This window comes from Ursus americanus, chromosome 4 (assembly GCF_024610735.1).
Source record: "Ursus americanus isolate L20-20 chromosome 4, mUrsAme1.1.p, whole genome shotgun sequence".
NCBI lineage: Eukaryota > Metazoa > Chordata > Mammalia > Carnivora > Ursidae > Ursus > Ursus americanus.
Genome location: NC_142130.1, coordinates 21,327,580 through 21,350,969, shown reverse-complemented (window position 1 = coordinate 21,350,969; position 23,390 = coordinate 21,327,580). Strand labels below are relative to the sequence as shown.

The following is a 23,390-nucleotide window of genomic DNA, read 5'->3' as shown; positions in this document are numbered from 1 at the left end:
GTCCGGTAGGCGGCCGCAACGCAGACCCCCGCCCGGCTGGGCCGGCCCCTGTGGATGGGCGGGCGGGCGGAGCGGCACGGAGGGCACCGCCCTCGGCCCGCCCGCCGAGGAGGGGACGCGAGCGGGAGGCTGAGCCAGCAGCGCCCGCCCGGGGCCCGCCGCACTCTGCACTCGGCCGCCCAGGCGGCAGGGACGGGACGGGACGGGTGCAGGCGCGGGCTCTACGGGCCGGGAACGGAGTCCGGGCCCGACCCCGAGCCCGAGCCGCAGCGGGAGGCCGGACGGCTGTAGGCAGAGATGGCGGCTGCGGGGGCCTCGGCGGCGGCGGAAGGGATGGAGCCGCGGGCGCTGCAGTACGAGCAGACCCTGGTAAGCCGAGACGAGCCCTCAGGAATCACACTCCGGGACCGCTGCTCCGAGTTACCCTTGGCAGTGCGAGGCCCGGGGGCCTACCCCAAGCCCGCCCTAGCCTTCTGAGCTGGGGAAACTGAGGCTCGAGGGCCTGAGAGGCTGGAGGGCTAAAGGGTGTTAAGCTGCATGCAGCTGGGGGGCGGGGGGGCGCTGCACAGGACAAGGACATCAGGTGCTTATCCCAGGTGTCCTTCCCTTTACCTCCCCTACAGATACACTTTTTCTTTGCTCCTCCCCCTCACCACCTGGGCTGAGGTCTCAGCACCCCACTACCCCTCCGCAGCACCACTCACACCCTTGAACTTTTTCTCTCTTCCCTCCCATTTCCACCATCCTAGACATTCCCTCTGTCCCCACGAAGTGCATGGCACTATGCTGGAAGTAGAAACAAGAGTGTGTAGAAAGATGTTTAGACCCAAACCCAGACCCAGCCCTTTACCCCTGGGGCGGGGGGTTGGGGGGGGGCTGGCAACCCAACATTGGCAGGAACCCCTCGGGATTCTCTGAGGGAAGAGGTGGCCTGCCACCCCGGGGTACAGGAGCTATAGGGAGGATGCGTCAAGCAGGAATGGGTGTGGGAATTGGGACCTTTGTCCATGCTGACTCTGGGTATCCAGCCCCCACCCACCTCAGGGGTGTCCCTTGACCTCATTAGAAGCAGGGGTCCTGGGGCTGTGAGCTGACTCATGGCCACCATTGTAACTTAGTGTTTGAGAAGCCTTTTGCCCCTTCTTGTGTCACTGGGCAGAGGACCCAAACTCTAGGGAAGGGAGTGGGTCCTGTGGCTCCTTTTTACCAGCTTGGGTTGGAATTTGCCCAGTAAGGAGGCAGGGAGGGAACATCTCCAGGAGGAGGGGTCCTGGGCTGTAGCTGGGGCTGGGAGGTGCCCGTTATAAGAGAGAGACTGGATGAAACAGGATGACTGGGAGAGGTGGCAAGGGCGGGGGTGGAGCAAGGGGAGAGGGGCAAGCCTTCGCCTAGTGGGGGAGGTGTCTGTCAATCTGCACTGGCTGAGAATGGGGCTTTGGTCAAGGAAGCCAGGCACCTGACCTCAGAAATGGTGCCCATCTGTGGCAGTAGCCACATCTCCACCTCCTCCGCCTGGTCTCTATCTCTGGAACGAATCCTCAGGGTCATGCTCTCTCCCGAACACTCTCTGCTCCAGCCTCTCCCCCTTGTCCTTCTAATCCCTTTGTCTTTCTCTCACACACTCACCTCCCCCTCCGGCGCTGTGTCCGCCTCTTTGTACTCTCTTTCTTTCTCTCTTTTCCTCCTTCCTTCTTCCCCTCTCCTCTCCTTTCTCTTCTCTGTCCTTTCCTCTGGCCTCTCTTTTCCCCCTTTCTCCTCTCTCTGGCTCCCTCTCCTCCCTTTCGTCCCTCTCTATCACTCTCTCTCTGTCTCTATCTTTCCCTTCCTCCACCCCCCCCACCAACCCCAGCCCCAACAGGAGCCCTTTGTGTCCCGAAGCTCTGCGGGTGGCAGCCGGAATCTACTCCCCACCCCCTAACACACGCCCAGCTTGGCAGGTCTAGCCAAGGCCCCGGAGACTCTCCCGTCCCAGCACCCCAACATCCCCAGCCACAGCCCAGCCATCAGCTTCTGCCAGCCCGCAACCCACCTCTGGACTCAGGGCAGTTCCAGAGTGGGGCTGAGGCCACCAAGCACTCTCCACCCACCCGGAGACTTTCCACTCCCAGCTAGGCTGGCAGGCTGGTGGGGGGGTGGGGGTGGAAAATGGGGACAAGGGGATTAGGGTGGGTGGGAAGGGTGCAGCTGAGTTGGTCACAGGCTAGAGGCCCAGCAGGAACGTGATAAGGATTGAGGCCCCGCCTGCTCCTAGGCCCAGCTCAGCTGCCCCCAGCTCCCTGAGGCCCTCATTGTTGTTACCCTTCCGTCCTTGACCATCCCTATTCTCTGTTCTCCCCTCCTCCCACTTTCAGACTGCCTTAGGTTTTTCCATCTTTTCCTCCTCTGGGAACTTCATCCCACTCCTCCTCCGTGCTCCCAGGAAGGCCTGGGAGAAGAGGACCAATTATTCTGCCACCCCCAGCATGCCCTGTACCTTGGCTGTCCCCATCACTCTGGCCAGGACGGCCCCCACAGTCTGCAGTGTGCATTGTTTCCACGCCCCAAGCGGAAGTGGGAACTGGTGGTTCAAAAGGGGGCATATAATGTGGAGGCTGGGAGGAGGGGAGTTGGTGCAGGGGTCCCCACTCAGCCCACATCTGCTAATGCCCCCATCTTCGCAATTGCTCAGATGTACGGCCGGTATACTCAGGACCTTGGGGCCTTTGCCAAAGAGGAAGCTGCTCGGATTCGCCTGGGAGGGCCCGAGACTTGGCGGGGTCCACCTTCCTCTCGGGCTCCCCTAGAGCTCCTGGAATATGGACAGAGCCGTTGCGCCCGATGCCGCAGTGAGACCTGGGTTGAGGCGGGAGACCTGGCTGTCCTGTGCTGTGCTGGGGGGGACAGGGGTCACAGAGCTACCCACTGAGAGGTGGGAGGTTGGGGGTGGGGGCGGAGGTAGGAGCACTTTGGTGCTAGCCGGCCCATTCTTCCCTTCCCTACTCTCAGTCTGTTCTGTGCGCTGCCATAAGTTCCTAGTGTCCAGGGTTGGTGAAGACTGGATCTTCCTGGTGCTGCTGGGGCTCCTCATGGCTCTGGTTAGCTGGGCCATGGACTACGCCATCGCTGCCTGTCTGCAGGGTGAGGACAAGGGCTGGCAAGGGGAAGGCTGGGAAGAACCAACCTGCTTCCTCCATGCTACACTTATCCAAGTATCACTTGGTCACTGACCACTTTCCCCAGCCACCCTGACTGATCCCTCTTCAGGCATAATCACTGCCACTCCCATAGGCCACAATTTCTTGCTTCCCCTCTCCAACTGACCCTCTTACCTATTGTGATCTTCGTCCCAGCAAATGCCCTCTAGGGCCCCCTCGTTACCCGTTGTGCCCAGGCTGTCTGCGATCAATATTGCCTGGGACAGCTTGTCATATCAGTATGTCCCAGTGGCTAGGTGGGGACTGGGTGTGTGCATCTGGGGTCCAGCAGCTCCTCTTCTCCCCACAGCTCAACAGTGGATGTCCCGGGGCTTGAACACCAACCTCTTGCTGCAGTACCTGGCCTGGGTCACCTACCCCATCGTCCTCATCACTTTCTCAGCTGGGTTCACACAGATCCTGGCTCCTCAGGCTGTCGGTACAATAAGAGAGAAGGGGAGGGCAGAGAGGGGACCTCCTGAAACGGGCCCATCAAATGACTCTCCTGGGACTGTAACCTCTCCAGGGTCCGGCATCCCTGAGATGAAGACCATCTTGCGGGGAGTGGTGCTGAAGGAATACCTCACCCTGAAGACCTTCGTAGCTAAGGTCATTGGGCTGACCTGTGCCCTGGGCAGCGGGATGCCCCTTGGCAAAGAGGTAACTCCAGGTTGGGGCATGAAGGAGTCCCTCCCAGTGGAGGAAGAACACAGGCCAAGGTCAGGGCGTGTCCCTCACCCACTCACCACTTGTCCCCACCCCCAGGGCCCTTTCGTGCATATCGCCAGTATGTGTGCTGCCCTGCTCAGCAAGTTCCTCTCCCTCTTTGGGGGCATCTATGAGGTAAGGGGGACTCTGGGGGAAGGTAGAGGGGAGGGCTGGGCTGCTGGGGCCATGCCGACACCCGTGTCCACCACTGCTGCTCCTTCCAGAACGAGTCCCGGAACACAGAGATGCTGGCCGCTGCCTGTGCCGTGGGAGTCGGCTGCTGCTTCGCGGCTCCTATTGGAGGTAGGCAGCCAGCCGAGCCCCCCAGCGCTGCCCGTGGCTCACCTCCTTTGCCCCTCTCGTCTGGGTTGCTGCCCTCTGGCCGGGCCCAGACCTCAAGCGGCGCTCGGCCTTGGTCCCTCACAGGCGTCCTGTTCAGCATCGAGGTCACGTCCACCTTCTTCGCCGTGAGGAACTACTGGCGGGGCTTCTTTGCTGCCACCTTCAGTGCCTTCATCTTCCGCGTCTTGGCAGTCTGGAACCGCGACGAAGGTGGGGGGGAGTCTGCGGGAGGTGGGGAGCCCCTGAGGTGGCTCAGGTGGGGGCCCTCACACTCCACCTGCCTCCCTGTGCTCCTCTGCTTTCCTTTAAGAGACCATCACGGCTCTCTTCAAAACCCGATTCCGGCTTGACTTCCCCTTCGACCTCCAGGAGCTGCCGGCCTTTGCTGTCATTGGGTGAGGAGCTCAGGGAGCCGGGGGGCATCAGGGACGAGGAGGCAAAAGAGGGAAGACCTCCCCCTTTTACTCTGGTGCCTCCTCCCTCTCCAGTATTGCTAGTGGCTTTGGGGGAGCGCTCTTTGTCTACCTGAACAGGAAGATTGTGCAGGTGATGCGGAAGCAGAAAACCATCAACCGCTTCCTCATGAAGAAGTGAGTTGGATCTGGGCTCTCCTCTCTGGGCCTCTTTGGGTTGTGCAAGGGTGGGAGGGCCAGTGACAGGTGAGATGGCACATAGTAGTTAAACGTGCCAGTTAAAGATGCACTTCATTGAGAACATCAACCAATGGTGTTTTCCCGGATGAGTGAACATTTTGGCTTTTATATGAATTACCTCAAAATTGGCACTTATGAATTTTTAGTCAAGGCATCTTAGACCAAAATGGGGCACCCGGCTGGCTCAGTCAGTACAGCATGCAACTTTTGATCTCGGGGTTATAAGTTTGAGCCTTACATTAGGTGTAGAGATTACTTAAAAATAAAATTTAAATAAGTAAATATATATTTATATTTATAAAGACTAAGCCTTCCTTAGGACCCTGGCCTGGCCAGATGGCAGCGCTCCCTGGAGAGTGTTTGAGCCTTAATTTCCCCCCTGTTGAAACATGGAGATGAGTGAGATTTTTTTTTTTTTTATCTCCAGAGCATAGCTCTCTCATTTGTGACCTTGAGGATTAGGAGTGGGAAGGCCTGAGACGTGACTTCTATTGGGACTGACGTCCTTCAAAGAAAGGGCAGCCCACTGAAACTGCTCCCTCTGGCACCTTTGGTCAACTTCATGAGTGACCCCAGTTTCCCCAACACTCACCTTCACTCTAAGTCACCACAGAGAAACAGACACAGGCAAAAACTCGTCCACACTCACACAATGTGCCCTTCAGCTGGGGCTTCTGAGAGCATGAGGAGGAGTCACAGCTCAGAGGTGTCCAAGAGAGGGCTGGGGCGGGGGGTTGGACTTTCTGCTACCTACCTGGGGAGTCACAAGCTGACAGAAAGGCATTTGGGCTTACAATAACCCCAGACGGCCATCACCTGGGGCCGTCACATCGTGAACAGCAAAGGGGACCTTCTCTCCCAGCTGTGTGCTTTTATGTAAGGGCCGAGACTCTGCTGTGACCTCAGCCCTGAGGTATGTGAGGGCACCCAGCCTACCGCCAGTCTAGTAGGAGCACCACGCAAGTCTGGTGCTATGAAACCTGTGTCTCTAGACGCCTGCTCTTCCCGGCGCTGGTGACCCTGCTCATCTCCACTCTGACCTTCCCCCCTGGCTTTGGACAGTTCATGGCTGGACAGGTAAATCCAAGCAAAACAGACACTTGTGCTTTCCCTTGGGGTACCTCCCTTCTAAAGCCAACAGCCCTTGCTCTCCTGGGGGCCCCTTCCCCTTCATCCTGGCTGTTCCCCGGCCTGAGGCACACCTACCCGTTCACCTATAGCTCTCACAGAAAGAAACTCTGGTCACCCTGTTTGACAACCGGACATGGGTCCGCCAGGGCCTGGTGGAGGACCTAGAGCCGCCAGGAACCTCACAGGCCTGGAGCCCACCACGTGCCAACGTCTTCCTCACCTTGGTCATCTTCATTCTCATGAAGGTAGGGCTCCTTAACGTGTATATATAGCTGACGCTGACCTGGGCTTACTAGGTGACAGACGCTGTTCTAAGCGCTTTCCATATAGTAATTCCTTTCAAGCCTCACAACAGTGCTATGAGAAAGGTACTATCAGTAGCCCTGTCCTAAAGATGGGAAGTCAAGGCACAAGGAAGTTACATAATTGGCCCAGAGCGAGATGGCAGAGTGAGATTTGAACCCAAGCCATCTGGTTCTGGAGTCCTCGTCCTTTCTTCACCTCTGGGGGATTCTGGGATGGCTGGGAGTTTGTGCCTGACGGATAAGCAAGGTGGGCTCCTCATGGTGGAGCTGGGGGCTGCCTGGGGCCTGGGGGTGCCTCTGCCTGTTTGAACCGTCTCCTGCCTGCAGTTCTGGATGTCTGCACTGGCCACCACCATCCCAGTGCCCTGCGGGGCCTTCATGCCAGTCTTTGTCATTGGTGAGTCCTCGGCTGCCTGTGGTCCTAGCCTGCACCCTTCCCACCTGCTGGCCGTCCCCTCACTGCCTGGGAGCGGGTTTTGGTCCAGCCCCAGCCCCAACCCCCACCCCACTGACTGTCCCCTGGACTGAGTGACCCACTGGCCCCTCCCCCACCTTCTGACCCTCTCTCTTCCTAGTGCCCCCCGCCCTCCCCCTCCACTACCTGTTTCTCTTCCCACCCCCCTCCCTGAAGGAGCAGCATTCGGGCGTCTGGTGGGGGAAAGCATGGCCGCCTGGTTCCCAGATGGGATTCACACTGACAGCAGCACCTACCGGATTGTGCCCGGGGGCTATGCCGTGGTAGGTGAGTGCTCCAGGGCCCCATCTGTCTTGGAAGCCCCCAGGCCGGGTCTGAGGTTCTGGTGCCCCCTGCTGGAAGGAACCAGGCTTCCCTCAGATGCAGAAGCCGATCCCCAGGTCTGTACTGGGTGGCCCTGAGGGCCCCCAGAGGACCATCTCTGGGCAGGGAGGGTCACCTGGGGCCTGGGCACACTGAGGAGACTGAGGGTGGCTATCTCCAGGGGCAGCTGCACTGGCAGGAGCAGTGACACACACAGTGTCCACGGCCGTGATTGTGTTCGAGCTCACGGGCCAGATCGCCCACATCCTACCCGTCATGATCGCCGTCATCCTGGCCAACGCCGTTGCCCAGAGCCTACAACCCTCACTCTATGACAGCATCATCCGGATCAAGAAACTGCCCTATTTGCCTGAGCTGGGCTGGGGCCGCCACCAGTATGGAGGGCTGGGCGACAAGGGGGGTGTGGGTGAGGGTCAGAAGGACCTCTCAGACCCACCTCCAGCAAGGTCCTCAGACAGTGAAGCTGGAAGACCAGCCACCCTGCTCCCTTCTGGTCAGAGCTGCCCCGTCCACACGCTGGGGAAGCCGTGGCTGGCCCCACCTGATCAGACTCCTTGGCTCTCAGCCCTTGTCCCCACAGGCTCTAGGGCCTTCTTTATGGCCCTGGGATGTAGTGCTCTGGGCTACCCTCCCCATCCTGACCACAGACCAAGTGCCTCGTGTCTCTGGCCTCAGGCAGTACCGGATGCGAGTGGAGGACATCATGGTGAGGGACGTTCCCCACGTGGCCCTCAGCTGCACCTTCCGGGACCTTCGGCTGGCGCTGCACAGGACCAAGGGCCGCATGTTGGCCCTAGTAGAGTCCCCAGGTGAGACCAGGAGGGGACCCCGCTGCTAGAGGCGTCTCCCAGGGTTGCCACTCAGGAAGGGCGAGGGCGCAGGAAGCTCAGAACCAGTCTCCTTGGTTCCAAAGGGAGCAGGCCAGCATTTGCCAGCCAGGAGTTCCCTCTGGTGTGTGGCCTATGTTCAAGGCCACACTCTGGGTGTGAAAGAGGGCCAGGGGGGTGGGTAGGAGGACCTCACCCCCAGCTCCTGAGTCCTCCCACCTGCTCTGTCCAGAGTCCATGATCCTCCTGGGCTCCATTGAGCGCTCCCAGGTGGTGGCATTGCTGGGGGCCCAGCTGAGCCCAGCGCGCCGGCGGCAATACATACAAGAGCGTCGAGCTGCCCAGACCTCTCCCCCTTCTGATCAGGAGAGTCCTCCTAGCTCTGAGACCTCCGTCCGCTTCCAGGTGAGGAGGAAAGCCCTACAGTCACACAAACTTCCTAAATGTCACGGAGACTGATGGGGAGGGCAAGACAGAGGCAATCTGGGGCCATAGCCTTACCAGCCCCTTCCTGCCCATGCAGGTGAACACAGAGGACTCAGGTTTCCCTGCAGCCCGGGGAGAGACTCACAAACCCCTGAAGCCTGCTCTCAAGAGGGGGCCCAGCAACACCATGAACCTCGGGGAGAATCCTGCAGGTGAGCCTGTCTCCCGCTAACAGAGTCAGAACCCAGCCCCTGAGATTTTATTTGAGCCCGTCCCAGGTAAGAGGCTGCCCAGATGAGTCAGGGGTAGAACCAGGACACCTCTCCTCTTGCCCTCCGCACCTCTGCTGGTCCTCTCCCTCAAAGGTGACACTGCCCCCCCCCCCCCCGCCTTGTGTTTGGGAACACAGGGAACATGGAGCAGGCAGGCATCGCCCTCAGGAGCCTCTTCTGTGGCAGTCCACCCCCCGAGGCTGCTTCAGAGGTGAGTGGTTGGAGTCTGTCTCTTTCTTTCCATCTTTCTCTCTGACGCTGAGACCACCTCTCCATTTACCCCACAAAGCCTGTCTCCATTCTCCCTGCCCTTCTGCCCTCCTAGATGTCAGCGCTGTCCCTGCTATGTGCCCTTCCTCTCAGCTCCACCGCTAACCCTCACCTCGCTCCCTGTAACGTCAACTCCTCTTCTCTTTGGCTCTAACAAAGTTGGAGAAGTCGGAATCATGCGACAAGCGCAAGCTGAAGCGGGTCCGAATCTCCCTGGCGGTAAGTGTTCTCTTTCTTCCTGCAGCTCAGGAGCGCTAGATGGGGAGGGCTGGGGTCTAGTGGCGTCAGCCTCCCCAAGCTGGGGGGTACACCCACCTCCACCTCCCTCCAGCCGCTAGCTGCCAACCTCCCTCCCTCTCTCCTAGAGTGACTCAGACCTGGAAGGCGAGATGACCCCTGAGGAGGTAAGGTGTGACTGGACTCTGGACCCTCGTTGTGCCTGGGAGCGTGCAGTCATCATCTTGGCTGCTGTCCCCATGGGAGGGACCGTGGGGTGAGAAAAGGGGCCAGCTTTCAAGGAGATGAGACCAGCTATTGGCACCTTCCCCCTAATCCTCTTAGTCTCACCCTCTCAGATTCTGGAGTGGGAGGAACAGCAACTGGATGAACCTGTCAACTTCAGTGACTGCAAAATTGACCCCGCCCCCTTCCAGCTGGTAGAGCGGACCTCTTTGCACAAGGTAGGGGCCGTGGCCTGCGGCTGGCCGGGGCTCTCAGGAGCACAGGGTGGGGACCTAGGTCCTCCCACAGTTTGGACTCAGGCCAGTGGGCGAAAACAGGACGGCAGAGGGTGGGCCATTTGCTGAGATGTTTTTCAGACACGTTGCCTCAAAGGATGGGAGGCCGGGAGCCAGGGCCCCTTAGCCTCTTCCTCCCTACGGTGGAGCCAGGCATCATTTTTCCTCTGCTCAGCCTTGCCCCCAGGGAACTCTGGACCAAAGCAGCAACAAAGACAGGGTTTGAGCTGGGTGGAAGCCAGAAGGCCAGGCTAGGGTCAGAGCCAGGCTGGAGACTGCCAGCACCCAACAAAGCTGATACACCCACGCTGAAAAAAATGGGTGAGAAACAAGCAGGACAAGAAAACCTAATAAACAAGCTAACAAACATCCAAGTAGGGGTGGGGACACTGCAGAGAAGAGATAAACAAAGATGAGAAACGCCCAGTGGGGGGCTTGGAATGTCAGACCCCAGAAGTCTGACTTAATGTAGGCCAAAGGAAAACTGGTAGGGGACACGGGAAGATAGCTCAGGACAAGGGCAAAGGGCCCACAGAAGCGGGGAGAACACTTAAGGGCAGACAGGTTGGTGGAGGGGGAGGCTGACACGGGGGGTGGGGGGGCGCTCCCCAGCATGGAGCAGCAGCAGCATCTGGCACCTTCCGGCTTCTAAGGGAATGCAGGCAAACCTAGCAGGGTGCTGGGGTAGAAACCAAGCATGTTAGCTAAACTGTTGGCAGATTTACCGTGCACGCCTCCAAGGCCTGCGGGCTGCTGGCAGCGGAGAACGCTCCCAAGGTCTGCAGGTCCGGCAGCTAGCTGAGGCGCGCGCTGTGTGCCTGAGCCAGCCTGTCTCGCACAAGCAGGGGCTGGGCCAGGAGGGACAGGGCACAGAGGAACAGAAAAGCAAAAGGCAATAAAGGAACTTACAAGCCTTTGGGTAAAGACCTCAGATCAAAGTGACCGGGGAACTACAGTGCAACCGCAAGAGAAGAATCTATAGGCCTGAGAATATACCAAGTTTTTATTGAAAGCCTTTCTTCCTAAGACCTCTAAGGCTTTTCTATCATCTTACTTAGTCCTCAAATATCCCATAACGATGCCGGTGATAATAATGTTGCCATTTTTTAAGTGTCTGCTATGTGCCAGGCACTTGCTAAGCTCTTCACATGTTTAACTTAATCCTCACAAGACCGTGAAATAGATACTGCAGTATTCCAGTTTTTATAGATGAGGACATTGAGATTCAGAGAAGTTAAGCAAGTTGCCCAAGGTCACACAGCTAGTAAGCAGAAAATCAGACTGGAACCCGAGATGGTCTGACCCAAAAGCCTGGAGATTTAACCACTTTAATACCCAGGGAGACTGAGGCAGTGAGAAGGTCACTTGCCCGAGTCAGTACAGCAGAATAAGGCCCAGAGCCCAGATTTCCTGGCCCCAATCCCAGGATTCTTTCGGAAGGCCATGTTGTTGTCCCTCTCCCTGTCAGTTCACTGTTCCCAAGCCCAAGATGTGCGGGCCCTCCAGTGGGCTCCCTGGTATCTAATTAAATTAAAATGAAAAAGAACAAAGTAAGTATTTGTTACAAACTTAAAAATCAGAGGAAGAGAAGAAGCCTTTGAGGGACCGACTAACAAAAGTACAAAGAACTGGAAGCGATAAGAACATAAAAGATTAGAATTCAAATTGTCCTTGCAGGCCTGAGGAATCAATTAGTAGTAGCCTAATCAAGTTCAGGAGGAGAACATTCAGGAGGAGAGGGAATTCATTGGAAACTATTTAGGGACCCCTGAGACTAGAGCCCCGTGACGTACCAGCTGGATGCTGCATTCATTCGGAGGCCACCTACAGACAAGCAGTGGGGAAAGCAGGGAAGCCTAGGGTGCCAAAGCTAGGCCAGGCAGGCTTTACCAAAATCCTCAGTCCCCACGTGTCTGCCCGCTGTGTAGCCTTGGTAAATTTCTTAGCCTCTCTGTGCTTCCCTTTCCTTATCTGTAGGATGGGGATCAGTACTGTATCAGAGGTTTTCCTTTGGATGAAGGACTTGAAACAGGATATTTAGGACAGTGTGGCCGAAGTAGGAGTTCAGTGTATGTGAGGAATGACTACCACCACTGCTTGTACCGAGAGGCCGACAGCCGGACTTAAAAAGGTAGTGCAGCGAGGGAAGGGTTGACGTGTGTAAGAAATGGATGTTTTCAGAAAAACAGATGGGTGATTATGTGAGACTGGAAGCTGGAGGGCCCCGCAGAATCTGAGGCTGGAAAGACCAGCTGGGATGGCTTCGGGAAGGGTCTTGTGGGCCATTCTCGGGAGTCTGGACTCTAACTCAAGTTTGAGAAAGCTCACAGGATGGCAGAGACAAGTTGGAGGGAAGGGAGACCAAAAACAGAACCCATAAGGATGTTGTGGCCTGGTCCTGGTACGGATGGTGAGGGAGTCAGAAGGGCCAAGATGTTCGGGAACCAGATGAGCGGGGCTTGGGGACTGCCCGGGGGGACCAGTGGTTTGCAAACCTAAAAGGCATAGAGCCCGCTAGGAGCTCACTCTCATTAGGACTGTGGAGAAAAAGAAAAATCCAGGAGGACAATTCTTCTACTTGGGAGAAGATAGAGGATTATTAAGCTGTGAGAAGACAAAGCTACGGGATTATTAAGACAAGAAATCTCATAATAAAGATATGTTTCCTTCTGAAGTCAGATGAGGAATTTAAAGGAAACATGGAGCACGTAGGATTCAGTTAGATATGAGGAAGAACTTGCTAATAAGCACATGACAGTTATAAAGGTATTGAAGGAGCACAGAAAAGCTCGTTCTAAAACTTAACTTCTAACTGCTTTTATAAGTATGGTCATGCCTTAGCTGGAGAGTTGGTTAAGTTCTGGAAGTCCTTTAATAAAAAAAATTTAGCAACTGTTTAAGAAAATATTTTTAAAGCTTTAAGACGGTTATAATGAGTTCTGAGTAACTGGTTCTCAAAAAGCTGAGTTATTAATGCCCATTTTGATTCAAACACTAAGCTGAGAGGCTTACAAGTAAACTCAAAACACAGCGATAAGTGATAGGCCCCCAATTCCAGGAAGTGCTGTGTCAGTAGTGTTTTTCAAGACATCTGGCCCAAGAAAATCTACTTAGAACTCAAGGGGAAACTGGTTGACAATTTCTGAGCCCTTGGGGATCACATGTGAAAGCTGGGGGGAGAGCCCAAACCAAGAAAAACATGGGAAGATGTGGATGGCTGTCGCTTCCCCGGACTTCAGGCTCTGTCCCAACAACACCCGGAATGCCCCTTGGGCCCCAGAAGAGGCAGACTGTAGTCAAGACGTAGAGTGCTTCAGGCCCCGACTGACCTGTCAGCCAGGGTGAAGGGACATTTTAACTGCCGGCCAGCTGGAGGCAAATGGGAAGCATGTGTCAACCAGTAAAGTGGGGTGAGAGGCACAGAGCTGAGGGCTGGTACCCCTAAAGGGTATGGCTACCTCCGTGACTGACTGGACACCTGCACGGGACTGGCACTAGGCTTCCTCCTCCAACGGTGTGATGAAAAGCTCTTCCTGGAGCTGTGAAGTTACTTCACCACTGAGCCTCATGCTGCCTCTCCCAAGGGATGGCCATCATCCTGACTTCTCAGCACGAGACTGAAATTGCTAATCAGAAGGACCTAGCCCAGTGCCTGGCCAATCATTAGATGTCACATTTGAACAGTTGTTCTCTCCTCCATCATCCTCCTTTCTAACATGGGGTGAAGAATCCTTCCCCTGTTTCTCCATCAACATAAGCAACATAAAGATACCCATTATCAAGTTTCTGAGGCCTGGCTGCAGAAATATTCTCATTTTTTTCCCTCTGGTAGTCCTCCCTTCCCCCACCCCCACCCCCACCTACGACACCCCTATTCCCCACCCCCACCTCATCCTGGGCGCCTCTGGCCAGTAATTTAGAATCATCCCCTTGCGCATGACGTCCAGTGTGTTTTCTCCCAACCCCACAGACTCACACCATCTTCTCGCTCCTGGGAGTGGACCATGCTTATGTCACCAGTATCGGCAGACTCATTGGGATTGTCACTCTAAAGGAGGTGAGATGATTCATGGCTGTCAAACCATTTCTCCTTCGAAAAAAGGCATGCAGCCTTGTGTCCAGCCCACCTGGGGGTGGGGGTCTGAGCAGGGAGCTCGGAGTCCACACATCTGACCCTCTCCCCTCCAGCTCCGGAAGGCAATCGAGGGCTCCATCACAGCACAGGGCGTCAAAGTCCGGCCGCCCCTCGCCAGCTTCCGTGACAGTGCCACCAGCAGCAGCGACACAGAGACCACGGAGGTGCATGCACTCTGGGGGCCCCGCTCCCATCATGGCCTCCCCCGGGAGGGCAGCCCTTCTGACAGCGATGACAAGTGCCAATGAAACCCTCGATGGGCGGCCTGGGATGGCAGTGGCCATGGCTGTTGGCCGATCCTGAAGCTCTCCTATTCCTTCTGCTGTGGGAAAGGGGGTGGCTACACTAAAGGCTGGAGCCCTAGCCCCCCTCCAGGCCTGGGGTGGTGCCAAGCTCCTCCTGGCTCATCCTACCTGGAATCTGACTGAGTGCCCACCTGCAGCACGTGTTTCCTGGGCAGGAAGATCAGCAACCCCCTGGCAGGATAGGGGTAGAGTCACTTGACCCCTGCTCCCCCTTTGAGGGGGAAAGGGGCAGAACTAAGATGGGTTTATACTGGAACCTCCTCCAATGACCGGATGTATATAGAGATTTACAAAGATTTTTATATTAATTTAATAAAACAAATTCTTAAATAGAACAAAATAAACACCTAATGAGCCACTTATATATAGAATGCCTGTGCCCATCAGCTCTTGTTCTTACCTTGGGCCGTCTTACCTTTCAAAGCCTACAAGGCTCCGAGTTCTGCAGCCAACCCCCCCCCCCCCCCCGCGCCGCCAGCTGTCAAACTCCAGAGCTGTCTGTGGAATACAGATCTACGGAGGCCTCCGCTGCTTAGTTACCAAGCCCCTAGCTGGGCAGAGGCCCTCAGTACTGTAGCTTTGGTCTTTCATTCGGCCAAGATAGGCACTACCCTCTTCCCAAGGAGAGACGCTCCCACATGACTGTCACTTGTTGGCACAAGTCCTGCCGGGCTCAGGCATCAGCAGACAACTGCCCAACCACCCATGTGGCCCCCTTGTGGCCCTCTCTGGAAGAACATCGAAGTCACAGCTCCACAGCAACCAGAGCCACCCCTTCTCCCAGCTTGGCTCTAAGGAAAACTTGGTGAAGGGGGCAGCCAGGCAAGCCAGGAGCCGCTGGGACCCTGCCCACACATCCTACAAGGGGCCAGGAAAAGGGTGGAGGGTACGTGCTTTCATCAATCCGATGCCTGCCAGAGAACACCCGACTGAAAGAACAGACCAAAACCCCTCTTTCTTTAGGAAAAAGAAGAAGATTTAGAGATGATGGAGAGGCGAAGCACAGCACGAGCCCAGCTGGGCGAGGGGCCCTTGGGGGACGGCTCAATCCTAGGCTCCAGGAGGATAAGAGCCAGCCCGCCCTGGGGGAGGGGTGATTCTATCAAGCACTGCACATGGACTCGGAGGTGGAGAGAAGCAGAGAAGAGAGAGAGGCATGGGGAAGGGGGCGGGGGGGGGGACTCCCTCCCATTCCACCCCACACGGCCCAGTCACAACCACCCCCTTAGGGGTTCCCGTCATCCAAGGAGGAAATGTGTACGTGGTGTTTTTGATTGAAGAACATAACATCACTGTCTGCCACAGCTGTAGCCGTGCCCCGGGGCCCCGGGCAGCCCCGGCAAACCCCAGGGGTGGGGGCAGGACATGCGCCCCCAGCCTGGCCCCTGCCTCCTCTCCAAACACTTTCATGCAAAACACACAACGGAGGAGTGAGTGCTCCCAGGAGCCCTCTAGGCTTTGGAGCTCTGCCGGAAGCCTCTAGCCCGCACTTGGGCACAGAGGCTCTGCCCCCAGCAGCAGCCGGGAGACACATGCCACCACCAGGCATGATTAGGGTCACTGTTCCTCCGGCTCTGCCTCATCCTCGTCTAAGGACACCACCCCAGAAGAAGCTACATCAGAGGCTTGCCGCTGCCGTTCCCAGCTGCCCACTGGCGGTGGGCAGAGAGGCTGGCAGTCCTTGCGGGGGGCTGGCTCCTCCTCGGCGGGGGAAAGGCAGGACTCCATGAGGGGCGAGTTGTAGAGCGAGTCCTGGGCCTCCAACGGGCCCAGGCTACGGAAGGCACTTTCCCGGCTGGGGGGCAGTTTGGCGAGGAGCAGCTCATCGCCCAGCAGCTGGGAGGCCAGGCGGGCTGGGGAGCCCAGCAACCCGTCCTCCAGGCTGCACAGACTGGAGCACAGGGTCTCTGGGGACACGGTCTGCGAGCAGTCGCTCTCAGGCTCCACAGAGCCCTGGCGCACAGGCCTGGAGAATCGGTGGCCAGTGAAGAGGTCCTGGAGGTGGGGCCCCAGGGGCAGCTGCCCGGCCATATCTGCAGGGGGAGAAAAGAAGATAGCCCTATTCACCCCATTTCAATTGGCCAACCTGGAAGCCACATTCTCCCCACTCCACCCTGGGCAATAACTAGCTCTGGGGGGAGAGGGTAGGAGCTGGGTAACTTTGGGCAAGTCACTTAACCTCTCAGTGCCTCTGTTTCCTTAATGGTAAATCGGGGGAATCTATTATACCTACTTATGGGGTTGTGGAGAGAACAAAAGAATGTTGCATACAGTAAGAGAGCAGTAAATGCACAGATACCACACACGGTCGTGCGGCAGGTTCCCTGCACAAGGGAAGCCTGTCCAAGGCAGTGAGTGCTGACTGGAGTTCAGCCCACACTCAGCTCACCAAACAGCGAGGCCTAGCATGGGGCTGTGCCCGCCAGAGAAAGAGGTGCTTTTTTCTAATTTGCACAAAGGTCCTATGTGGCGTAGTAGTGGCCTTGGATAAATGTTAGTTATTATTGTTATACCAGGGGTCAAAGCAGGCCTGGAACTCAATCAAACAAGAACATTTGTGGTTCAGGGCTCCGTCTTGGCCGCAGGCATCCAAATCGGTCACCTCTGGACCACAGCAGAGGTCTAATGTATTGCCAATCTGCTCTACTGTACTGCCCTTGGAGAATCTGTTAATTAGCTGGACGGGTGGGGGCTGGTGGAGGCAATCTTCAAAGGCAAAGAAGTATGGGGGGTGGGGTGCTGTTGTGAGGCATGAGCCCAGAAGCTACAGAGAAAGTCAGCCGTGTGGTCTGGGAATTGGAAGATGAAAGGAGGGCCGTGCACAGCTGCATAGCCCTGCAGGGTCCCCTCTGCAGGCACGGGCCCAGAGAAAGGCCCAGACGCAGGTCTCAGATGGAATTCAAGGATGCTGAGCCTGAGCCAGCATGGCCCTGTGGGCAGTCCAGGCCCAGCACGCCTTCCTGTTCGCCTGGGGCCACGGCCCTGGGAGGTGTTATGCTGCCGGCTCATCTGTGCTGCCACAGCTGGCCGGAAGGCTGCCCCGAAAGGGAAAGGCAAGGCACGGCAGACCCCCCCACCCCGCCCCGAGATGCAGCTGCCCAGAAGGTGTCGGTAAGTCTCTGGACTGCAAGGCCCCACAGCACAGACAGGCAGAGGAGGCTTTCATGCTCGAAAGGAACGACTCCATCTGCAGCTGCTGACTGCCCAACCACGAGCGTGAACAGCCCTCTTGCCCCTGGAAGGTCAAGGACGGCCTCGACAGGGTCTGCCCCCACCCATCCTCCCCTTCCGAAGGCTGAGCTCTGAATCACAGGGCCTCTCAGGCAGTCCCACCCCAGCTGGGGGTACTGGCATCGCCTAGCCCTCACCTGAGTCAGTTCCTCCAGCAAAGTCCTCATCATAGGATTCATCGGTGGAGTCCTCACCATCCACTGAAGACCATGCCCGGAGCTTGGCTTCTGCAATGGCAAACTGCTCGGCTACTCCTGTCAGGGAGGACAAAGAACGTATTAGCAGAGAAGGTTCATTAGCAGGATTCATGAGCTGAAGAACTAAGACACGGGCTCAGGTTGGAGACAGGAGAGAGAAGAGATGGGGGTCTGGAAAGAGCATCCCCATGGCAAATATGTGGCTGACCCCTTCCTGTCCCTACCTGCTGCAAAGCGAGCCTCTTGTTCACCCTCGCTGAGGTCCGAATAGGAGGAAAAGGCTGACTCCAGGGCAGCAGGCGAGTCACTTGGCTTGCTCCAGCCCTTCCACTCAATGAGGTGAGCCACTCGGCCCTGGGCCATGGCAGTGGGCTTAGTCACGTGGTCCTTCACCACCTGAGAAATACCTGCAGGTGGGGCAGAAGGAAGCCTGGTAAGGCACAGGCCAGGGATGGAAGTGGAAGGGTGGTGGCAGTTAGGGTCCACATGTGCCTTTGCATGGGAGGAGGGAGCTAAGATTCATCTGAGAAGGAGAGGAAGTGGGAGATCCCAGCAAGAGCTCACAGGATAGAGTCCCCAAGGGTATGTGCAAAAGAAAGAAGGAAGGACAAAGTGGCCAGAGGTATGGGAGAGGGGTGCATACCATGCAGGGAGGATCTGGCCAGCGCAGCAATCTCCTGGATAGTTAGGGCTCTCCGGGACTTGGGCAGCATCGCGACTGTGTCTCCAACATTCACCTTGGGTGACAGCATCAGAGGGTCAGTGCTCCTCTGACAGCAGCAACCCCCTACATGCCCACAGCCCACCCAAGGTGTCAAGGGGATATGGGAGCTGGGAAGAGATGCTGGGGCACACATATGTGCCAGTGGCTGCCGGGATATGTAAGAGGAAGAGGAAGAAGCCAGGGCCAGCAAGCCACGTCCTCTCAAGGAGCAACAGAGATTCAGGCTGACCGGAAGGAGCAGAACTGCAGTTACCACCCCACCCCCATCTTCCCAGCTCCCAGGGGGGAAGGAGGCAGGTTGGGAAGTCAAGAACCATGGAGTGGGGCCTTTGAGAAGAAAAAAGAGGAAGGGAGAAAGCTAGGGCATCAAGGATTTCCTCCAGGTTCTCTCCTCTTTGCCCCTCTCCTCCTCCCGGTGTTGGACATCTCAGTCTCCTAGCTGCTTCTACAGCCTACCAGGGTCACAAACTCAGCATGACCAAAACCAAATCCAACACCTTTTCCCACATCTGGCCCTGCTTCCTGACTTCCTTACGCTGCATCACCCAACCATTTGTCTGCCCATTCAGCCTGGCCCCGAACCTCAGCATTACCATCAACTCTCCCCTAAGCTTTGCTCACTCTTCCTACTCCCACTGCCATTGCCCTCCCTGCCTCAAGCCCTCAATACCCCATGTCCAGATTAGCACAGTTGTGGTTCCCCAAGCTTCTTCAATTCATGCGATTTTCTCAGCCTAGAATGTTGTATAAGTGTTCCTCTCCCTCCCCCCCGGGGCTGGCTGGCTCTTTCTCATCTTTTGGGTTTTGGCTGAAACATCATTCCCTCAGAAGGGTCTTCCCGGCTACACTACCAGTTGTCCATCCTCCCTCCATAACAAGTCACCATCCTCTATGAACGTACCCTCTGTGTGTAATTATGGTCTACTTTGTGTGTTTCCTTATTGGTCATTGTTCCCCCCTCACTGGTCTTTAGCTATTGGAGGAATTTGGTCTCTTTTGGTCACTGCTGCACCCCAGTGTTTAGCACAGTGCCTGGTACAGAGTAACCTTTCTAAATACATATGCTGAATGAATGAGGCAAAGTATAAATGTAAACAAGTAATTTTTCCCGGAGTGCAACTGATCACATGTCCCTATTTAAAATCTTTTCTGGGCTCCTCCACTGCCCAGTGAAGTGCTAGCTTTACAGCCAGACACTGAAGGGGCCCACTCTGTGAGCCCCGTGACCCCTTCCAGGCCTTGGAATGCACCACCAAGCTTCTCTGCCCAGGAAAACCCCATTTCCACCTTCCCTGTCAGCAAACAGCCCTCTTGCCTCCAGGCAAAGGAACCCAGCTCTCCCCTGGGCTAAGAACGCCATCCTTGCCTGACAAAATGCTCCCTACCATCTAAGGCCTGACTCAAGTGTCACCTCCTATCATGTTTTCAGTCCAGTTTTCTCTGTCTCTTCTTCAATACCCCCCACCCCCACCCCAGCATTGCCCTTGCATCTCTTCTGAGGGATCTCGGGATGGCACGGCCTGACTCTGATTCACCTGGATTCCTACCTCCACCCTGCACCTGGTTCAATGTTCCTTGGCAAGCCCCACAAATGTTTCCCTCAACGAATGAATGAAGTCAGAGGCATATGCCCCCTCCCCGGAATTGCCTAGCTCTCCTAATCACAATTCACAAGAGGGGCTCCACCTGCTCCCTTGACCTCAGGCCCACCCTCTGCTCCCCCCCGCTCACGCACACCGCCCCCCCCCCCCCCCCCCGCCTCAGTACCTGGCTTACAAGGGCCCCAGGGTGGCGCCGTTAGCTTCCGGCCAGGCCTGGGGGGAGGAGCACCTGCTGGGTGTTTCCTGGCTCGCTCTCCCTCCCTCCCCTCACTGCCCCCAGCCACTGCCATCCGTGCCGGCGCTCCGCGCAGCTGCGGCCCAGGCCCAGAGAAAAGGTGTGTGTCTCCCTGGCAACCCATCACCATGCAACAGGGTCTCCCGGGATACGGCCTGGGATGCGCTGACGTCAGCGCCCAAGGCGGGAGCAGAGCCCGCCCGCTGGCACCAAGCCGAGCAGAGCAGACCGGCGCGGGGGCGGACTTGGGGCCCCGCCGGCCGGATAGCGCCTCCGCTCGCAGGAAAAGGGAGCCAGAAGCAGGCTGGCGAGGCGGGGGTGGAGGATACAGATCCCCTTCATGTGAATGCGGCCCCCCTTCCCCCTACCAATACCAGGGGCCCAGCACCTCTGGCAAGTCCTGGCTGTCCACGGAGGAAGGGCGGGAGGACCGGCTCCAGCCTCGGAGGGTCCGAGCAGATCCCAAGGAAGATAGAGAGAGGCCCCGAGGAAGTTCGATCCACTCCACAGCCCAAGCGGGGTCCGAGGCCACTGGGGGGTTGGGGAAAGGCTGTTCACCTGGGCTCCCACTTCTGCCAAAATCCCCATTTTCATCCGGCGCGGCCATATCATTTCTCCTCACCCCTCCCCCACCTCCCAGAGTATCAGCAACCACCTGGTGCTCTCCACAATTCTGAAAACCCCTATTCCACATTCCTGACCTTCAGGCCCCTGGGGCCACTTTGTGGCAGTCCACGGGCCCCCTTCCTCCTCTGGATGTATTTTGCCATCAGAACCCTAGGGATGAAACCTAAACTTTCATAAATTCTCAATCTTGGGTTTCTCGGCCTACCCATTCCTCCTGGAAAGCACACCGCGTTCTTCCACCACCAGCGCCATCCTCCTCCCCACCACCACCTTGGACCCTTTACAGGCTTGGTGCCTTCCTTCTCCTGGTTCTTTCCTCTCACCCGCATCAGCTGGTACACAGCTCTTTTCTCTTCTGACAAACCCATGATTGTTTCTTACTTTCACCCCAGCCCCCTAAGGCTTTTTTCCTGATGCCCTGTCTGGCCCCGGCTGTTCCTGTTTCATCCTGGTTCCCAATATCTAAGCCAGAGTAATTTTCCTTTTGCTACCTGAGCACCATACTCCTCAGCTTCCCCTCACCTCCCAGATCACATCTACAGTCCCTGGTCTCACCTCTGCGACTTGTCTGACAAGTCCATCGTCCTCCAGGCCCTTCACGCTGCCACAGAAACATTTTGCCCAGCACAGAAATCATAGGCATGCTGGCTGTGTTGATGCAGAGAACCAAAAGCCCAGAACCGCTCCAGGCTCAGCTCCCAGTTCTATTCTTATTTTGGCTCCGGATGCTGAGCCAGTCCCCTCCCCACTTGGAACCTGTGCCTAGTCACATAAGGAGAACACTCCTTCCTCTTGGCTTTGAGGAGGTGGGAGTACAAGGGGCCCAGCAGAGCTCTCTGGAGCTCAGGAAGCTGAGGCCCATCCCCTAGACAGTGCCAACAGGCAACGTACATCACAACTGACCTTTAGCTGGAGCAGCCGTCTCTGTCCCTGAGCCTCAGCCAGCTGGTGGTCCCCAGAAATGCTACCAACCAGAAGGAAGACACAAGGTTACAGGCCATCCCTGGCCCCCAGCTGGTACCTGATCAGGGCTCTCAAAGCCAGTCCTGAGGTCAGCCAAACTCTCCCCTGACTACAGGAGGGAATGACTTCCTGAACTCCAAGCCTTAGCAGGGCCAGAGGGATCAGAGCAGCCTGCTGCTTCCCAGCTCCAAAAGTCATGAGGTTAATTTAGGACTACAAATCCCATAATTCCTCATGGGAACCCAAGGAAAGTACAAATCTCAGCCAGAGTCTTAGCTCCAAAGAATCTCAAGTACCAACCACACTAAGGCCTGTATGACTGACCACCTGCCCTGGAAGCCCAGGACCCATTCCAAACCCAGCCCTCAACCTCATGAATCCCTGCCTGGCCTTAGGCTTGGAGAAATCCATGACACTTAAGAAAAGTAGGCTGGTGGACCTCAGATGCATTGGACTGAGGCCAGGCCCCAGCGTGCACCACCATCCATGGGAACCGAGACCCAAGCAGCAGGGATCAGCAGTTGTAGGAAGGTCTAATGGCCTCTCTCTGGGCTCCTCTTTCCCACCACAAGGTAGGATGATTTGTTTTTGTTTTAAATGGGGGAAGGGAACTAAAACAATTAAGGTGGGCAGATGCTCACAGGTGCCCCCAGTGGGTCCTCAGTCCCCTTCATTAACCATCTGACTCTGAAGGGAGAACTTTTAGCCAAAAACTCTGTAGTGGGGCGCTTGACGGGCTTTGCAGGCTACCTCCTTAACGGGGTTGGGACACAGCTAGGAGACACAGGTTCCCAGCATAGGGCCACTCCCAGGGCAGAGGAGCGGAGAGGTGTGGGCCGTGGGGGTGGCGAGTGTGTGGGCGTGGAAGGCCAGTCGCCATGGACAACTTGCCCCTCCCAAGGCTGTGCGCCTCCTGCCCCCTTCAGCGGTGGGAATCCAGGCGGAAAGACCACGAGTCTATCCCGCAAAGCCCAGAAGCAGGCAGGCCATGGTAGCGAAGCCGAGTCGATTTGGCCCCCTCGCCGCTCCTGCCCTCTCCTTCCTCTTGCCTGGCCCGCCTCCCCGGTGCAGGCTCCTCCCTCTCACAACACCGGCCCCCTCCTCAAGGCCCCCACCCACCCGCGGCCCGCGGCCCGCGCACCGGGCAGCTGCAGCCCGATTCCCTAACCCGTGCCTGGCCTCCACCTCTTACCCTGACCCGCCGGACTCCGAGAGCCGATACAGCCCATGGCCGGGCACCCAGGCACGCTAGCCCGCGCTCGGGGCCCGGGCCATCGCCTTGCAGAGGGTCGGGCCGCGGCCGCCACCGGGGAGGGGAGAGCCCGTGCGAGGGGAGGGGGTGGGAGCCGCGCGTCCGCCGCCGCTCCCCGGAGAGGGAACCGGGCCGGTGACGTCAGCGCGGGGGCGTGGCCACTCGCGTCACCACCCAAGGCAGGCGGGGCGAGACACGTCACAGCTACGCAGGGGCGGCCTGGGGCCGAGTCCGGAAACACCTCGTCCTCTCCTCCCAGGCCCGACTGCGACTGCGGAGCGACCCTGAAGGCAAGGAGGGGGGTAACTCCGGGCCCAGGATGTCAGGCACGCTGCATGGGGAAGGTCAGACTCCTTGCATCCAGCCCCCTCTTTTTTTCTAGACCTTGAAGCCATAAAGGACTTCTCGGGCTATAAACAGCTCGAAATCCAGGGCCTCCTCCACACATAGGGGTCTGCATCACATTCTTCTAGTAAG

The 23,390-nt window shown here is 57.2% G+C and overlaps 2 protein-coding genes across 8 annotated transcripts; one reads left to right on the top strand and one right to left on the bottom strand.

The window, feature by feature from the left end:
• Positions 1–90: 90 nt before the first annotated feature.
• CLCN2 (chloride voltage-gated channel 2) lies at positions 91–14,247 on the top strand. Of its 3 annotated transcripts, none has more exons than XR_006776037.2 (24): positions 93–369; positions 2,669–2,825; positions 2,986–3,117; positions 3,484–3,612; positions 3,700–3,833; positions 3,939–4,016; positions 4,106–4,184; positions 4,308–4,433; positions 4,534–4,618; positions 4,712–4,813; positions 5,869–5,953; positions 6,097–6,252; positions 6,640–6,709; positions 6,944–7,054; positions 7,272–7,485; positions 7,787–7,920; positions 8,171–8,343; positions 8,462–8,576; positions 8,774–8,847; positions 9,066–9,125; positions 9,272–9,310; positions 9,468–9,586; positions 13,614–13,700; positions 13,832–13,883. XR_006776037.2 is itself a non-coding variant. In XM_045776591.2 (24 exons), the coding sequence occupies exons 1-24, from the start codon at positions 298–300 to the stop codon at positions 14,024–14,026; spliced, it is 2,712 nt and encodes a 903-aa protein (XP_045632547.2). In that variant the 5' UTR covers positions 96–297; the 3' UTR covers positions 14,027–14,247. The 3 variants fall into 3 exon arrangements, 2 of the variants coding, with proteins under 2 accessions (XP_045632551.2, XP_045632547.2); XM_045776591.2 differs by having other exon boundaries at positions 96–369; positions 9,482–9,586; positions 13,832–14,247; XM_045776595.2 differs by lacking the exons at positions 9,272–9,310; positions 9,468–9,586; positions 13,614–13,700; positions 13,832–13,883 and having other exon boundaries at positions 91–369; positions 8,962–9,089.
• Positions 14,248–14,377: 130 nt separating this feature from the next.
• Positions 14,378–23,068, bottom strand: FAM131A (family with sequence similarity 131 member A). Of its 5 annotated transcripts, XM_087861463.1 has the most exons (7): positions 22,854–23,065; positions 21,602–21,662; positions 20,460–20,602; positions 18,155–18,248; positions 17,736–17,918; positions 17,452–17,568; positions 14,378–16,116 (listed from the first exon to the last, which is right to left on the bottom strand). In XM_087861463.1, exons 4-7 carry the CDS (start codon positions 18,222–18,224, stop codon positions 15,641–15,643), a joined length of 846 nt encoding a protein of 281 aa, XP_087717589.1. In that variant the 5' UTR covers positions 18,225–18,248; positions 20,460–20,602; positions 21,602–21,662; positions 22,854–23,065; the 3' UTR covers positions 14,378–15,640. The 5 variants fall into 5 exon arrangements, with proteins under 5 accessions (XP_087717589.1, XP_045632554.1, XP_045632553.1 ...); XM_045776598.2 differs by lacking the exon at positions 20,460–20,602 and having other exon boundaries at positions 22,854–23,068; XM_045776597.2 differs by lacking the exon at positions 21,602–21,662 and having other exon boundaries at positions 22,854–23,064.
• Between the last annotated feature and the right edge of the window lie 322 nt (positions 23,069–23,390).

Coding starts and splice junctions, on each gene's coding strand:
- CLCN2 (XM_045776591.2), top strand. CDS start 298: ATGGCGGCTGCGGGGGCCTCGGCGGCGGCGGAAGGGATGGAGCCGCGG. Junction 3,118..3,483: donor CATCGCTGCCTGTCTGCAGG/GTGAGGACAAGG, acceptor TTCTCCCCACAG/CTCAACAGTGGATGTCCCGG. Junction 4,017..4,105: donor TCTTTGGGGGCATCTATGAG/GTAAGGGGGACT, acceptor TGCTCCTTCCAG/AACGAGTCCCGGAACACAGA.
- FAM131A (XM_045776596.2), bottom strand. CDS start 21,341: ATGCCTATGATTTCTGTGCTGGGCAAAATGTTTCTGTGGCAGCGTGAA. Junction 20,603..21,253: donor TTGTCAGACAAGTCGCAGAG/GTGAGACCAGGG, acceptor CCAACCCCCCAG/TGGCCTCGGACCCCGCTTGG. Junction 18,249..20,459: donor ACAGCCAGGACTTGCCAGAG/GTGCTGGGCCCC, acceptor CTGTCACCCAAG/GTGAATGTTGGAGACACAGT.